Raw genomic sequence first — 16,835 nt, forward strand, 5'->3', positions numbered from 1 at the left:
TTTCCACAGTCAAGTTTAGCTTTGGGCAACAACGTTTTGATAATTGACACATGGTTATTTTTAAAACATCATAGAGTCAAATCCCCCATCTGAGGACCGAGGCAAGGTGACAGATCATTTTTAGTTTAGTATAAGTTGTGGGGAGTGCACACAGTAGCATTGTCATCTTCAGAAGTATTTCACAGTAAGCTGATCTTGTTTGTACTGTAATCCAGTATTTTGTTGTGGGAGTGAGTTTACTAGAATCAATGCTGTGCCAAAAATAGGGCAAGAGTGTGTAGATAGAGAGTGAATACAATCCTTCCATTAGAAAACACTATGTAGCCCAGTGCTGCTTCAACTCTTGTGTATAATACACTGTATTGTAGCCTTTACGTCTCACACAGGCTATGTTAGGATTCACAGCCAGCTTTAAACCATGCAGGTAGGCGATTATTAGAGTGTATACTATATATGTAGCAATTGAGATTATAGTGAATGGTTCCGTACATTAGCTAAGCTTTGTCCTGTATATTGACATTCATTTAGATTAAGATACGTTTTAGAATAATAAAGTCAGGTATAATTATAACTACTTCACCATTACAGAAATTACAGCTGAAGAGTCCAATAAGAGTAATTTGGTCTTGAATGCATTCTGTGAGCAATCCCTGACCAAATAAGTGACTGTGTTGTTGGATGCCAAAGTGAAAATTTGATTTGTCTCCATGCCAGTGCCAGGGCAGCAGTTCAGAGCCATTGATAGTAACAGTCAACAGACCCCACACACACATATACACACTACAGCCATGCCAGATTAGTAGTGTCTCTGCATGTGGTCACTGGACTGATAACAGATATTCCTTTTAATATGCCTTTCTTTTATTTGCTATAATGTAATTTAAAGTTATGGTTGAAAAGCTGTTCTAGTTAAAGTAGAATTAAACCAAATGTAATAACTGTCTTAATTTGGTAAAATGTTTCAGTTGTTTTAACATTAAAATTCCTAATTTGTTGAACCACAGTTTATTAAACTGAAAATAGTTTCTGGTTGAAATGAAATTAATTGAGAAAAGACAGATGGATTGCTTTGCTATGTGGGTTTACATGTTTACACACACATCTGCATGTGTGTGTGTGCAAGTATCTCATTCAGAGGCAGACACTCTCTTAACAGTCATTTGACAACAGTGCCTACCCTACTAGTAGCCTAGTCCATGGGGAGGAGCAGGGAGTACTGGTGAAGTTTTCTATGACACGTTTTTCATTGCAAGATTGTACAGGTTTAAATTTTCAGTGTGTTTCTTTTTAATGGCTGGGAATAATCATTGTCTACTCTAAAGGTTATTCTTCATGTCTAAGTATAACCTACACGATTGACCTATAGATACATCAAGCATGTCCCCTGTATCCATATGTGATACCTGATATCTGATACTTCTGTGGGGTTACATATTATCAATTTTATGCTCTTTTACACTTTTTAATACAAATATTTATTTTTTATTCAGCTTACCTTACAATCCTTGAATGCCTCCTTTATGGGATACACTCTGTGATTCATATGCAGGCCTGATATGTGGCACACTGAGCAGACAGGCTCCAGATCAGCTACACAGAGGAGAAACAATCTCACTCCATGATCTAAGTGGAAGTCCAAGGCTCTCTTTAAAGCAGAGAGGACACTCTTTAGTATGATGTTGTATCCAGAACTGCTCCAAACAGGAGTTACAAAAGCTTAGATCACAATGGATGCAGCAGAGGACAACTGGAGTCAGGAAGATGTCCCCACACACAGTGCAGCACGACTCGTCCACACCCAGACATGAGATGTCAACCTCCATCTGTGAAATGCAATGCAGCACTGATGGGTCTCTACCAGGCAGTGATACCTATATTCACTCTGCATGTACAGTATGTACAATTAACTGTGTACAGTCCTGCAGCAGGGGAGAGACGAGAGAGCCAGCTCCTCTAGTTGCACCATAAATAATGTGTCCATTAGACAGGTTTCCAGCTCAGTTTCGAAGCTAATAAAAGATTTCAGTGAAAATATTCACTTAAGTATGGTGGAAAGAGATTTAAATGTTGTTAAAATATTGTTATGCCTCTTTGTCCTTAAATAACTAAAGTGCAGTTTTCAGTTATTGTAAATGCAATTTTTGGGGCTTCTCATTAAGTAAAAATAATAAGTCTAAAATACAATTGCTTTTTATTTACATATATGTATGTAATTATCGGTACATTAACATTTGGTCTTAAGAAGCATTTAAACAGATAAAAGGAAAATCATTTTTACTACTCAATAAAAAATCTAGAGGACATCCTTTTAAATGCTATTCATTGCTACAATTCATGTGCTTCAATAGAGTCCTGTCTGTATTACAAGCTCATGATCACAATAGAAACCTATAGGCAGAATACATTTACACAATTTAAAGAAGTAAAGTTAATTTAATAATGGACATTTGGAGCTTGATGCATAATGAGCCTCATCATAATAAATCCAGAGTAAAATATCGACTAGATCATTTTCAAAAGGCTGAAGGTTATGCAGGATGTAAGAGAGAATAGGTCACTAGTAGTGGCACTAATGTGTCTGCTTTCTTCTCCTCCCCTCACATTCACACCAGTATTTCTAATGACATTGGTTTTGTTTAATATATGGATATGGCAAAAAGCATGTTTTTAATCACATGGTCCACTTTATTGATTTTCACATATTAACACCAACAGTGCGAATCATTTTAAGAATGCAAGACAAACACACTGAAGAGAGAGAAACACACAGAATATATAAGAAGAAAATGGAATTAAAAAAGAAATGGCAAGAGGTGAAACAACATAGGCCTACCCAGAATTTATTTTTAGTTCAGTCATCCATGGCTTCCAAAGTTTAAAATCTCAGTTGAGCTGGGTCAATACTCTACACAAGATTTATTTTCTGGCTGACAAGAGATTAAGGCAACCCTAGACTCTATTCATACTGCTCAACAGGATGCACCATGAAAATACTGTGGCTCACATGGACATTAAATGACAGAAGTGCTGTTTAACACTGAAATGCATGTCAGATTCACTTGGAGCACAGTGAACATTTAATTTAGCTGGAGGAAATCTCAGCTGCTGACAGGGCATGATGGAAACTCAGGATATGGCCATATTATCACCACCACAATTTATGATTTATGAGATTTTATGTACATTCTTCACAGAAAGTAGTAACTATTCTTCTGTCTGTGTATAGTCTGAAGTGTATTAAATGTTTGTGTCTTATGTTACATAACATTCTCCTCATTATTTGCAAAGAAATGTAAGACAGTTTTTAAACAAACTTACATAATACTTTTTGGCTTCAGTAGCATCTTAATAATCTTTTCCAGTACAACTATATATATATACATATATTTATTGTTCTTGTCCCTAACATTTTTCTTTCACCTCCTCTCACTGTCCTCAGGGGCCATAGATCACTATGGCTCAGTGACTTCACATCAGCTTCCTGTCAGGGTGGTCAGAGGCACGTCCAGAGCGTTGGTGTCGCACCTCCAGGTGTTTGCTCTGAACGCGGTCAAAATGCTGGAGCAGCTCATTGTAATCCATCTGAGTGTGAGAGGCTCGTTTGGAGACCACCTGCTGTTTAGAGTCCATATACTTGGACTCATCCACAGTCCTCATGAGCTCTGGATTGGGGACACACCGCAAGCGGTGCGAGAGCAGCTGGAAGGCCTGGCTCTGTGGCAGCAGCATCAGCAGGCCGTACAGTGCCTTTATCAGGTAAGGATTGTTCTCCACATCTAGGAGCTGCAGGCGCAGGTAGGTGAAAATGGGGCTTTCAATGAGCTGTACCAGTTTGTCCACCTCCATCAGGAAGTCTACAGTCACCTCCAGATCTCCAAACTTTTGGATGAGATCATAGGCATGTTTGTAGTTCTGTGTGAGGAAACAGAGCGACACAGTGGCCACAGGGTTGTGGCACCAGGAACGATACAGGCAGCAAAACAAAGCACAGCTCTCCTGAGAGCGCAGGTCTTTCAGCTGGTTGCGTAACTGGAAGAGCTCAGCCGAGGTGAGCAGGATGGTGTTGAGCGTCTGCACCATGGTGGAGGCAAATTTGAGGTCCTCCTCCTTCAGCAAGATATCAGCCATGGAGTGGAAGATGTTCTCTGCATGAAGCAACAGACAGAGCTGCCTGATGATGAAAGCTCCTCTGTTCTCCAGAAGCTTCCTCTCCAGACTGAAGCGTTTCAGCAAGTTGATCATGAATTTGTAAAAATAGGAGTTCATACTGGGAGTGGAGGGGGAAGAGTCCACTGCTTTGGAGCCTGTGCTGGGCTGCTGTCCTGGCTTGGCACTCTCAGGGACTTTGAGCTCCAGTTTGTTGTCAGTGCTGTCACAGGAGCCGACTTGGTCTGTTTGGCCAGCAGGGGATGATGCTATCTCAGCTAACACCTCCAGATCTTTCAGTATCACCTCATCAGACTCATCAGACAGTGTTTTCAGCAGCATGGGAAATAGGCTGTCTGTGTGGCGGAACATCTTGCGTGGTGTCTTGATGTAGAGGTGGTAGAGCCACTTTAGCACAGCTATGCGGGTCATCATGCCAGTGGAGGAGTCGTGGAGGTGCCGGTCCAACACCTGAACAATACCATCTAGGTCCAGAGTCACCTGAGGCCGGTCAGCACTCGCTGGAGTGAAGAAGCTGATATTACTGAAACCAACAGATTCTTGTGATGCATTCAGCATATCATTGCTGTCTGCCTCCGTCTTAGGCTGGCCGTCTTCCCTGGACGGCGACCCTGTACTTCCACTTCTCTCCTCATCCTCATCCTCATCATCCTCAGGAGTCACCAGCTTCATCAGACTGTGATTACAGGCACTGGCTGCTTCTTTAGTATTCTTCTTTCTGTCATCGTAGGAAAGGCAAGGCAGCACTGCAGTTAGGATGCCAGAGGAGTAGGGGAGCATCACTCTGCCTGCAAGCTGGATAAACTCTCTCATCCATGTCATAGCCGTCAGCTGGATGAGGTCGTTTGTGACTTTTGTTTCATCTGCAACCTGGCAGTGGATGACCAGGATGTTTGCCATCTCTGCAAATTTCACGCTGGAGGGTGTCTTCTTAATTTCCTTCAAAAACTCTCCCAGCACCACCTCACATGTCCTACGGATCTCCTTGCTGTTGTCTCCCAGGATCTGGAAGAGCCCATCCAGGATCTCTGGGAGGTAGTCTAACAGGTTGATGTCTGGCACAGACTCCAGAACATGAATCCAGGAAATGATGAACTGCCGAGCATATTGATTATTGGAGTAGATCCTCTCTCTGAGTAGGGGGACAAACGCCACTAAGTCAAACTTGTTACTTTCTGTCACAATGTCTTTCAGCAGTCTGTCCAGGAGTTCAGATCCACTTTTCACATTGGGGTCTGGATCTGCTGCAAGCTTGCTGAGACCATCAAAGAGCAGGTTGAAGTGAGGCAGCACTGCTCCCCTGGCCACCTTGACTATATTATAGAGGGCCTCACAGGCATAGTAGCGCAAACGGCTGTCTGAATCATTAAAACATGTGAGTACTGGCTCAATAAGCTCCTTCAGATATAGACCTGAGTCCTTGCCGAGGGCGATGGAGCAAGCTGCCAGTCCTATGAGACCCCCCTTCCGGCTGTGGGGATGCTGGGAAAGCGCAAACTCCGAGGCCAGGATCTGGATCACATGCCTGATTTGCGTAGAGTTGTTCTGAGCCACAAACTCCCGCACCAGTTTCTCAATTTCCAGAGCTGCGACTTTCCTCTTCTCGTACAGTTTATCATTCAGAGCCCTGACAATGTTGGGCGTCAGAGGCGAAAAGTCCTTCTCCGTGTTCATGTTCGTAGCTGCGGCTGTACCGGATACTGTCTACTGGAATATACGTCGATACGAGAGAAAGCAGTCTGCATTTATGATCATTTATTAGAGAAAAATGGTTTCGCTCGCAAACCAGGAAGCTTTATAATACAAAGCAGCTGACCGGTTACATCCGCCGGAAATACGTCACGGTTGCTACATTTATTTAGGTCCCGCTTTGTGAATACCATTAGCTCAAATTAGCTACTTATAAAGCTACTGCATGTTTTCATTGTTTAAACTAACTGACAGTTTCGCGTCTTGGATTTTATTCATACTGTCTCTTCAGCTGGTGAGGAGGGTTGTTACAGCCTGCATCAGCGATGGCGAACTGTCTCTCTTTTCACTCACAGCTCTCCTCCATCATGGAGGCGATGGCCAGGTCTGCCCTGAGCCAGGTCTGCAGACTGGTGGATGAAGACTCGGCTGAGCTCCGGTTGGAGTTGTCTCGGCTTCTGGTTGCCAATTCCGCCCTGGCAGAGAAAGTCAACACTCTGGAGTGCGAGCTGACGATAGTGAGAAGCGACGCCCCCAAGTTGTGTAAAAGTTTTCGCAGCGTAGGTGTACAAACTGTCCGCTACAGAGACGGGGACGCTGATGGTACTTTCAGTTTCACAGTTCACAGCGCATAGCATCAGCATTGCTTATGTGTTTACTGGTGTGTTTTCCCTGTTTACTTTTGTTGTTTGACTTTTCCTCAGTGTCTGGGCCTCCCACCATAGAGGGGATCTTTGGAAAAGATTGGTGTATGAATCTGTGGAAAGACAGAGACCCATACAGTCTGGAGAGAGTCACAGACTCACCAAAGTCCTCTGAGAAAGTAAGAGGAAGGTTTACAGAGATGTTTGATATCTTTATGGCCTTGAGCAATAAACACAGTGTTTATAGGCGTCAAATGCACAAATATCCATGTTCTTAATATCGCAATGCAAAACTCTGCATATGCAAATTGAAAAGCAACAGTTTTTGGGGAAGGGAGTGTATAGATGCCCTGATACATGTCTGAACCATGTTGTTTAGGATATAAATACAGTACACATTGGAATAATAATGGAATATTGATATGCATTCTAAAAATCCTTTTGTCTATAAAATGTCAAATAGTTGAATAAAACACAATTTCTCAGAGCCCAAAATAACATGTTTTCAAATTGCGGGTTTTGTTCAACCACCTGTACAAAACAGATATATAATTGCAAAGCTGTTATGAAGAGAGAAGCAGAAAATCACCACATTTCAGAAGCTGGAACCAGAGAAGGTTTAATTTTTCCTTGATTATTGATTTAAACAATTAATCTGTTGAATTATTACTCGACTAATCATTTCAGCTCTAGTCTGGTGAAGAATTGCCTGTCACAGAAAATGTTGCTCTTTTGAACTATAGTTTAACATTTGGACTTTATATTTTGCAGTCTGTGGCGACGCTGTCTGACCAAATTACTGTGACTGAGATCAAAGAGGAGGATTGTGTGGAGGATGCTGCCAGCAGCTGCCAGCAGGAGACACACGTCTCAGAAGGTAGGAGCCACTGCAGATTTAGCAGCTTTAGATGCTCTTTGAGTGTTTGACTTTGTATTTTTATGTAACAGAACATGAAGAAAGCATGGCTGAGGAATCAGAGCCACTGCCAGTCGGTTACTCGGCTGATGTCAGCACTTGCAGCCTGTCATTTGATCAGGACAGAGAACAGGTTGTGTCTGCAGGTGATATTGAAGAACCATCCGTGCAGCTGATGTCCATCAATGACACAGAGGAGGCCTTCAGCACTCATATCATTCCAATTGAAGAGGAGGAGGATGATGATGATGATGATGATGATGATGATGATGTGCAGTTTGTTGAAGAAAGTCAGCAGGAGCCACCAATGAATGCTGCAGGTGGGCCCAGCCACAACCAGCAGCAAACATTACCTGCAAACAACTATGAAAACAGCACAGCTCTGGATAAAGATTCACATGATGACTTGAATGTGCTTCATGTAGAAACCGGCAGAGATCCAAACAAAGGCAAATACACTTGTCAAATATGTAGCAGGGCATTCTTCCACAAGGGCACGCTAACACACCACATGAAGTCACACAAGTCAAACTTTTGCAACATTTGTAAGCAGCATTTCCCTCACAGGTACAAGTTAAATTTGCACACCTGCGTGCCTCCAGTTCCCTCTCAGAGAGTCAGTAAGTCATGCGAGTTGTGCGGGAAGAGCTTTGCAAACCCATCAGCTCTGAGGATTCACTACGTTGTCCACACAGGAGAGAAACCCTACAGGTGCAGCTTATGTGGAAAAGGGTTCACCCAGAAAGGCAACCTGAAATGTCACCTACGTATCCACACTGGAGAGAGACCGTTCTGCTGTGTTAAATGTGGGAAGACATTCACGCAAAAGGTCAACCTCAATCATCATTTAATGGCGCACAGAAATCGCGAGGTTGTGGGAGAAAATCCCATAGCTATGAGACATCTTAAAAACTTAATGGCTGAAACCTGTCAGTGACTGATTGTGGAGCAAGATCAGTGGCAATGTTATCTGAATGCATTATGTACTACTTCTCACATTAGTGTGAGGGCAGTTAATGTCATGTTTGGAATGACTTGTAGTCTGTTGTATAGTGCTTACAAATCACGAGTGTGGAGCATAATTTCCTGTTATTTATTTTTATTTAAGCAATTAGCACTTCAGTGTTTTAGTTGTTTCTGTCGTTACAATAAAACAGTCATGAATGTTCACTTGTTGATTAAAATTTTATTTGTTAGAACTCTCCTTCTAATGTATGAATTACATTTTGTCTAATCTAAACTCAAGTTGCCTTGAACTTGAAGAGTCACTTTAAATAATAATCAATTTTGACAATCTCAACAATGCACATCTGATAGGGCTTTGTAAGGGGCATGCAGGCATGAGTGAACGGGGAAAAATCAAGAGCACAAGATTTCTGTCTTTGACAGGGATAATTCAGTCAGTGTGATCTGTTCAGGGGAATCATCTCATTACAGGCAAAATAAGTGCTTAGTACAGATAATTGCTCTGTTCAGGTGTGATGACAGTTCAGTACAGAATAAAAAAAAAAAAAAAAGTGGTTTCTTGAACAGAAATGGTTAACATTTAGAAAACAACAATAGAGTTTGGCTTGACTGCACACTGACAACACAATTTGTCTTCTATAACCAGTCATACAATTACATTTTAGAACAGTAATGGCGGTTAGACCTGAACAATTCCTTGAACTCATTTGAAAGAAGAGATTTGAAAGAGATAGGCCTACCCATTTTCTGTCCAGCTTAATGCCACAAAATGAGGTATGACATATGGGAAATGCGAAGCAGTGGTGAGGCTTGGGCAATGAAGCAAACAGCGAGTTGTTTTACTTCTACATTGTTGTGAAGAGGTAGTTTTGAAGGTTTCTGCTACATGTGTGCAAACACTGGAGCACTAAAAAGTCCTAAGTAATTGTTTTGGCATTATTTGACACAAGCCATTTGTGGTCTGAAATACGACACTGAGGTATGTATAACATTTAACATCAACCATATGACAACATGCAATGAATAAAATGAAAGTATTGTGAAACTAACTTTAAAGGTTTGTTGAGGGCATCAAACATTTCAATGAACCCCCTAACCAATCAAATAAACCAAATTGTACACTAGAAAGGACAGATATTCTCTGTACCCTCGTACAGCATCTCTGTTAGCATTAAAGCTAAAAACCCACCAAACAACCTAAGATTTTACAGCAGCACTGTTGTGTGTGAATGTGCTTTTCTTTAATATAGATGATAGTATTTCAAATCTACATTTTTCATCCACATTTGAGTTTCACATATAGACATTTTGGCACATGTTGAGCCACTTTGAGCAACAAAGGGAGCACTTTAGTAGAAGTTGCAGTTCTGATCAGAGTTAGACTTCTTACCAATAACCATGTGGTTTGATCAGTCAATTGAAACACTGGTGGTGATTTAAACCATACTTGTATGCGTAACATTTCCCACAATCCACACAGCTATAAGGCTTTTCACCAGTGTGTGTTCTAAGATGGATGTTTAGAGAGCTTTTCTGGGAAAAACTTTTGCCACAGTCTGGACAGCTGTAAGGCTTCTCCCCCGAGTGCACGCGCTGGTGCAGTTTCAGGTACGTTTTCTGAGCAAACCGCTTCCCGCAAACTGAGCAGCTGAACGGCTTCTCACCAGAGTGTCGCCTGATGTGGACTTTTAAACTGCTCAAGTAGTTGAATATTTTCCCACAGAATAAGCACTCAAATTGTTTTGGTGGCTTCACAGATTTTGGCTGAATGGTGGGTTCTTTGGTTGCATTCACGTGGATACTGTTCGTGTACTCCGAGTATTCGGCGGTTGCTGAAAGAGGATTTGTGTTGTCAATCAGGGTGCTCATTGTTGCATCATCTATCAACTTGTCCATAATTGTCGGCTGTGTGCGTTGTTGTGTTTGACTGTCAGCCGTCATGGAGAAGTTGTTTAATTCCCCTGAGTGAAGCTGCAGCTCATCAACAGATCTATGAAGCATGCTGTCCTCCTCAAATATTCCAACAACTGTCAAATGAGAATAAACGCAGTTAAATCACAGAAATCAGGATCAAGATTAGAATGATTTGGTATGGGGTTTTTTTCTTATACAAACTTACTTTTTCGGTTATCGGTGAGCCTCATCTGCAGACTAATGGGATGATCATCATATGTCTCCTCCTTGACAAAGATGAGATCAGGGTCTCTCTCCATTAAGTCCATTTCCTGCCAACAAGACATGTGACAACATGTGACAAACAGCTTTGAACACAATGGCCATTCAGTCATCTCAGCTCACAAAGGAAATTATTGCATGGGAAAAAACAAAACCAGCTGGTAAGCGATTCACCGACCTGCGTCCCCATGATTGTCATAGCAGCCGGCTCCGCTGTCTCTTTCCTTTGAGAGGGGACTTTCTCTTCTCTCCACAGATCCATGCACCAGTCCTTTCCAAAAACCCCATCAATGGCTGGAGCAAGCTGCTGCTGTTCTGGAAGAAGAAGCAGATATGAAATTGTGACCTCCTCTAGATGGTAATCATAATGGAAATATACACCAAAATCAATTAAAACCTACAACAGAATTAATGTTTAGACTGAATGTGAAGTGCTGACAATGGTCAATGGACATAACTGAGTTGAGGCTGTACACTAAAGCTAACGATCCTGCTATAACACTGACAAATATTAACAGTTAACGCTAGCATGTGCTGGGTAACACCCCCTCCCTGTCTGTCCCGATTTCTGACCATCCTGACCTGCAAGGTGCCGGCGGCTGACATTGTTGACGTGCGAAGGGTAGGTCTGTGCCTCCCTAGCAGCTCTCAGCTGGACCTCCAGTGAGTAACACCTCTTCTTCAGCGCCTCGTTCTCCGTCTTGTGCAGGGATATCTCCGTGTGAAGGACGGAGGAGCATTCATCAGCCAGGTTGCATATTTCAACCAAAGCCGCCTTCGTTAGCTTGTCCAGGACAGCGGCTAACTGCGTCCGAAAACTTCGGTTTGTGGTGTCGCACATCATCTCGACAGGGAGGCTGAATATTTCGAAATTTTGGCAATATTCCCAGCGTAGCAACGTTTCTCTGTAATCAAATATGTGGTATCGCTGTGCTGCAAAGGATTGTGGGAAAACGGCAACGTCCCGCAGCACCTTCTACTTCTTCTTCTTCATTTCCGGCAGACTACCTGCTTTGCGGCACGTTGCTGCCTCCCACAGTTCGTGAGTAGGTTGCAGTTTTCAAGGACTTCTTTCACTCTTTGACTGGTTCTCGTTGGGATCAAACAGACTCTTCTTTGTGCCCATGCGTGATAATGCAGCATGCAGCCTTCCTCTTTGTTCCATGTAACAGTTGCATTCAGTGAGTAGGCCTAGGTGTTGTAGGCCTAATATTTTGTATTTTTTCCCACTCTTTCTGCCACACAACACAACTGTTGTGTTTTTCTTGATAATAGATTTATACTCTGATGTCCCAAAGAGTATGTCTCTCTTCAGTGCCTTTTTAGCTGTCATATCTGCTGCCTTTTCTTCCCCAACATGGGCTGGCAGAAAAAGAAACGGAGTCTCCAGTCTGACTGGGCCCTTAACTTGCTTTATTGTCATCAGAATTGAAGCCGAATCGCAACTTATGACTGCCCGCCTCACCTTCATCTCCTCAACCCACAGCTATTAGTTCTGCTGTAAAGACTGAAACCCTTGTTTGTATTTTATAATTTCCATGTTTGCAATGTAAGGCAAATCCTGATTTTCCAGTTTGTCTGGATCTGTTTACATTTGGCTGCTGTTCCATAAACAACCATTATCTAATCTTGATCTTATCATTGCTCTGTAAATAATTCATTGTGTATCCTGGCCAGCACCCCATGTACTCATTACATTTATCACCTTTTCACACACTATGTGTTTTTTCCATGCTAGTCTTTCATCAAGTGCTTGACTTCTTTTACAGTCTCAATTGCCTGCCTGTCCATGTATAAATAAACCCTGACATTCAGTTTTCTTATTACCAAATATGACATATTTTCCTGCATTTGCTCAGTTGTATGTTTAATATTTCTCCCTCTTTTCCAGATCAGCAAACAGGCAGAGACCAAAACCAGCCCCAATGTCTTAAAAGATATTGTTTATCTTAACTTTAAATAGTACCGGGCTCTTTACACTTCCATGGGGTGTTCCATTGTCAATACCATGGAATACATCAGAGTAAGCCCCATAACCTATTATCCTGTTCTTCAAAGTCTTGAATCCAGTTACGCATAAGCCCCCGTATTACAGCTTCATTTATAACTGGCCCTTATTCCATAGCATGTCATATGCCCTCTCAATATCAACAAGCACCGCCACTACTCCCTCTTATTTATTATGGCTTTCTTTTTCTCAGAGTCCAGGGAAAGCACAGAATCCAAAGTTCCTCAGTGATCATTCTTTCCATGTCAGTGCAACAGGCCTGTATGACCTTGCCTGCCAGGCATCTTTACCCGGTTTTAAAATTTGGACCACTGCTGCTTTCTTCCAGGAAGACTTCCCTCTTTCAATTTAGTATTTATGAGAGCCAGTATTTCATGTAACACTGAATCATCTAATCTCTTCAAGAACTTATAGCTAATACCATCCTTTCCAGGAGCTGTCCCCCTTTTTTTTATAGCTCAGTGCAATTATTCCAATGAGAAATACGGATTAATAGCATCAGCGTTATCTTCATTTACCTTTCACACAATTTTGTTTTCTGCAAATCACAAATCACAAAACTCTGACATGCGGTGAACTGCTGCTCATATTTCTCCAAATGATGTCTCCACGCCTAGTTTTCCTCAATATCTTCTCCAGCACTCTTTGTTGCAGATTTAATCACTTTCCTAACCTTAGCTCTCAACCTTCTATATCATATTCCTTTGTTCTCTGTTGGCCACTTTCTCAGTGCTGTGTATGTACGGTTCCTCTGACTGCTTTATCACATGCTTTATTCCATCACGGTACACTTAAGACCATTGCTCATAAGCTGTTACTTCATTCATCTATTGTTCCGTCCCCATTTACACTCTCTTTATCACAAATATCAGAGAAGTATCTTTTTTGCTCTTCAGTTAACAAGGTTTTCCCAGATCTGAAAAGTACTGGAAAGTGATCACTGCCCATTGTGTACCTGTCTATGAAGTCACATTCTCCAAACCTTGCCAATTCACTCTGTGCTAAAGCTAAATCTATACATGAAACTGCACATGTTCTAATATTAAACCTAGTTGGTCTGTCATCGTTCAAACATAGTAAACCATAGCTATCCATAAATTCCTCCACAGTGTTCCCATTATTATCTTTTATACTGCTGCCCAAAAAGGGGGTTGTGAGCATTACAGTCACCTACACAAATGACTGGTGTCTCTATTTGTTCCATAACCTCTTCCAAATCCCAGATGCTAATTTGCAAGCAGGGATTAAATCAAAATCAAATCAAATCAAATTTATTCATATAGCACGTTTTAAAACAAGTTGACAAAAGTGCTGTTCATATTGAAGTAAAGCTACATGCCCAAAGCACTCACACTTGTAACAAAGCAGTGGAGGGCATATGTATTCTCTCACTTGAAAGCTTGTGCATCCCAGATTTACTCTTGGTGACATTGTTTCTATTTTGAATGTTAGCAAAGCAGCTGCGCCAGACTCTTTAAACCCACCAGACTCAATCTCAGCTTCCTTTAATACTTTGCAATGGCACTTTCATTTAGGACTAATATATATCACCCCTTTAACATTTTGAACTCGACCAGGTATAACACATTCTACAGGCCTGTTAAGAAGATGATAAACTTTCATGGCCTTCATTCACATTTGTTCTCCCCATTTATCTTTTATCTCTTCAGACAGCTTGGAGCTTTGTCACTCTTATCCCTAAACTAGTATGAACAAGGGTATTTATAGTCATGTCAGTACTATTGTATCTTTAGTAATATTAGACACTTTTTTGACACAGCCCTGAAATTACATTTACCCTTGTGAAGTTACACACAGCATCACCAGTGTCTTTTGTTTGTTTTACTTTTAAAGGTTTTATCGGAAATGTCAGTATGTTACTGTTTGTACCTTGACGTTAGGTGGAACTGACAGTTGATCTGAGTGTAATTACAAACATGAATGTTCACTGCCCTCCAGCGGTCACAGGGAGGAACTACAACACTACATTAAAATAGTTGGTAACTCACAAGTAATATCAGCATAACTGTTATTTATGTCAATATGAGAAATACTTGACTCTTACGTATACATTGCTTTTTATATATATTTTTATATACACATTTTTTCACCTACTTGTATGTGCAAAATAGCTCTATGTTTATTTTTACCTATCTTCAGCTTTGTTACTGAATATCAAGCTTAGACAGTTTGGAAGGGGATTGAAACTTAAGATATATGAAGGGTAAGCAGCAGATAACACACATATTTGATGTATATTTTCATCCCATCGGAACGTTTGGATAGTATAAGCAGGCAATACACTCTAATCTGGAGCAAAGATAACTTTATTATGCACAAAATATTTCAATCTAACAGCAGGAGAATTTACATTTGACTGGCTGATTTAAGTGGTTCCGTTTATGAATGTCCCACTAAATGTTGGCGCACTGGATTCACTACCATACATGTTCAAACTAGGATCTAGATGTACTGCGAGGTGTTTTTTCAGATTACAGTTCTTTGTAAAACCCTTGCCACATTTGATACAAACAAAAGGTTTTTCTCCGGTGTGTGTGCGCTGATGCATATCAAGAGTGCATTTCTGAATGAAGCCCTTTCCACAAATAGGACAGCGGTATGGCTTCTCCCCAGTGTGTGTGCGCTGGTGTGTATACAGATGCCCCTTTTGTGCGTATCTCTTTCCACACAGTGTGCACCTGAACGGTTTCTCTCCTGTGTGACTTCTCTGGTGTATTTCAAGCTGGCTAAAACATCTGAAGCTCTTTCCGCACTGCAAGCAGCCGAACCTCTTAGCAGCCGAGTTCCTCAAGTTGTGAAGCTTCATATTCCTGAGCACACTTAAGCTTTGGGAGGCGACATTTTGAGCCAAGCTTTTCCCAGCCTCTAGATTAGAGTGTGCAGGTGTAAGCTGTGGATTCCACTGTGTTTCCCTCCTCCCTGGTCCAGCGAGAGACGACTGGGTGCTCAGAGTCACAAAGCTGTTAGGAAACAGAGGCTGCTGACGGCCTGTGACGGGTTTGGGACGCTGCATCACTTCTGGACTCCTCTGGGTGTCTGTGACCACTTCCCTCCCTGTTGACAGCATATGAGCATGTTAAAACATTTTTGACCTCGATAACCCTGACTCAAGGTCCATTTTATGATACAAAAAAAGTATTGTCCGCAGTCAGAATTTGTACATACAATTCAAACATTGCTGTGCAACCAAACTTTCATTTAGTACTCACTGTTTTCACTTGTCCTGTCTAGTTCAGTGTCTCCATTGTCAAACTCTGATGGCTCTTCCTTTACCACTATCAGTTCTGGCTGGTCTTTAGGTGGATTTGGGAGCTAATGATAAAACATTATATGTATTGCACTTGTTACAAATAAAGAACACAGTACTATATAGTGACATAACATGATCATTTGAGGACTCACTTCAGCTGCCGCATGCTCTTCACCTTGATGCAAACTGCTCCTCTCACTGGACGAAGTTATGCATTCCCATGGGCTCTCACTAGGATGCAATGAACTTAGATTTAATACACCAGGCTGTATTGACGTATTTATGGTGCCAGCACAACACAGACACACTATCTACCTACAGGGTACACACAGGAATCAACAAGCCTACCTTTTTATGGCAGGTCTTGTCCTGTCAGGCTCTAATGTTCCGTCTTCTGAACCATCCCTCACCACTGAGCATGCTGCTGCGTCCTGTCTGCCTCCCTGTGCAATATAAAGCAGCTTCTCCATCAGCTGCAGTTTCTCTGTAAGCGAGGCGATTTCGTTCCGCCCTCGAGTAATCTCTATTTTCAGCATCTTCGACTCGATCTCGACGAGTTTGCTTATTTCCATTACAGCTGTTTTGGATAGCGCGTCCATGATGTTGACGAGCTGCGTCTGGAAAGAGAAGACTGTCGACATGGTTTTAAGGTTTCTGGATGCACGCAGACGAGTTGTTGCAATCGAGGGGTCTCACTGTTCACTGTAAAATGTAGTTACAACGTAATACACGAGAAGAGATGTGTGTGCATGCTCACATGATACGCGTGAGTGTCTCTTCAAAACTCAAGTGGTTGAATTGGACACAGTGTTGCCATCTACCGGTTGGGAGGACGTATTAAACCCACACTCATTATTAAAGTATCGATCTGTAATTTTCCCGCAACTTCCTCTATTGACTTCAGCACATATCAATGTTGTGTGAAATGTTGCAAAATCATCTGAGGTGTTTTGTTAATTGCATGTTTTCAACTTGTTAGTCCTTTTCATGTTGTAACTA

The 16,835-nt window shown here is 41.7% G+C and overlaps 3 protein-coding genes across 3 annotated transcripts; 1 reads left to right on the forward strand and 2 right to left on the reverse strand.

Moving 5' to 3' along the window:
- Window positions 1–2,686: 2,686 nt before the first annotated feature.
- On the reverse strand, window positions 2,687–5,841 carry vac14 (vac14 homolog (S. cerevisiae)). Its single transcript, XM_070923018.1, has one exon. It carries the CDS (start codon window positions 5,839–5,841, stop codon window positions 3,469–3,471), a length of 2,373 nt encoding a protein of 790 aa, XP_070779119.1. The 3' UTR covers window positions 2,687–3,468.
- A 341-nt stretch (window positions 5,842–6,182) lies between these two features.
- LOC139299997 (uncharacterized) lies at window positions 6,183–8,040 on the forward strand. Its single transcript, XM_070922962.1, has 5 exons — window positions 6,183–6,459; window positions 6,561–6,679; window positions 7,272–7,377; window positions 7,449–7,736; window positions 8,030–8,040. Exons 1-5 carry the CDS (start codon window positions 6,183–6,185, stop codon window positions 8,038–8,040), a joined length of 801 nt encoding a protein of 266 aa, XP_070779063.1.
- A 735-nt stretch (window positions 8,041–8,775) lies between these two features.
- LOC139299998 (oocyte zinc finger protein XlCOF20-like) lies at window positions 8,776–16,269 on the reverse strand. Its single transcript, XM_070922963.1, has 6 exons — window positions 16,185–16,269; window positions 15,989–16,067; window positions 15,796–15,898; window positions 15,035–15,640; window positions 9,838–10,052; window positions 8,776–8,826 (listed from the first exon to the last, which is right to left on the reverse strand). The coding sequence occupies exons 4-6, from the start codon at window positions 15,597–15,599 to the stop codon at window positions 8,776–8,778; spliced, it is 831 nt and encodes a 276-aa protein (XP_070779064.1). The 5' UTR covers window positions 15,600–15,640; window positions 15,796–15,898; window positions 15,989–16,067; window positions 16,185–16,269.
- Between the last annotated feature and the right edge of the window lie 566 nt (window positions 16,270–16,835).

The sequence above is a fragment of the Enoplosus armatus genome, chromosome 17 (assembly GCF_043641665.1).
Source record: "Enoplosus armatus isolate fEnoArm2 chromosome 17, fEnoArm2.hap1, whole genome shotgun sequence".
Taxonomy (NCBI): Eukaryota; Metazoa; Chordata; class Actinopteri; order Centrarchiformes; family Enoplosidae; genus Enoplosus; species Enoplosus armatus.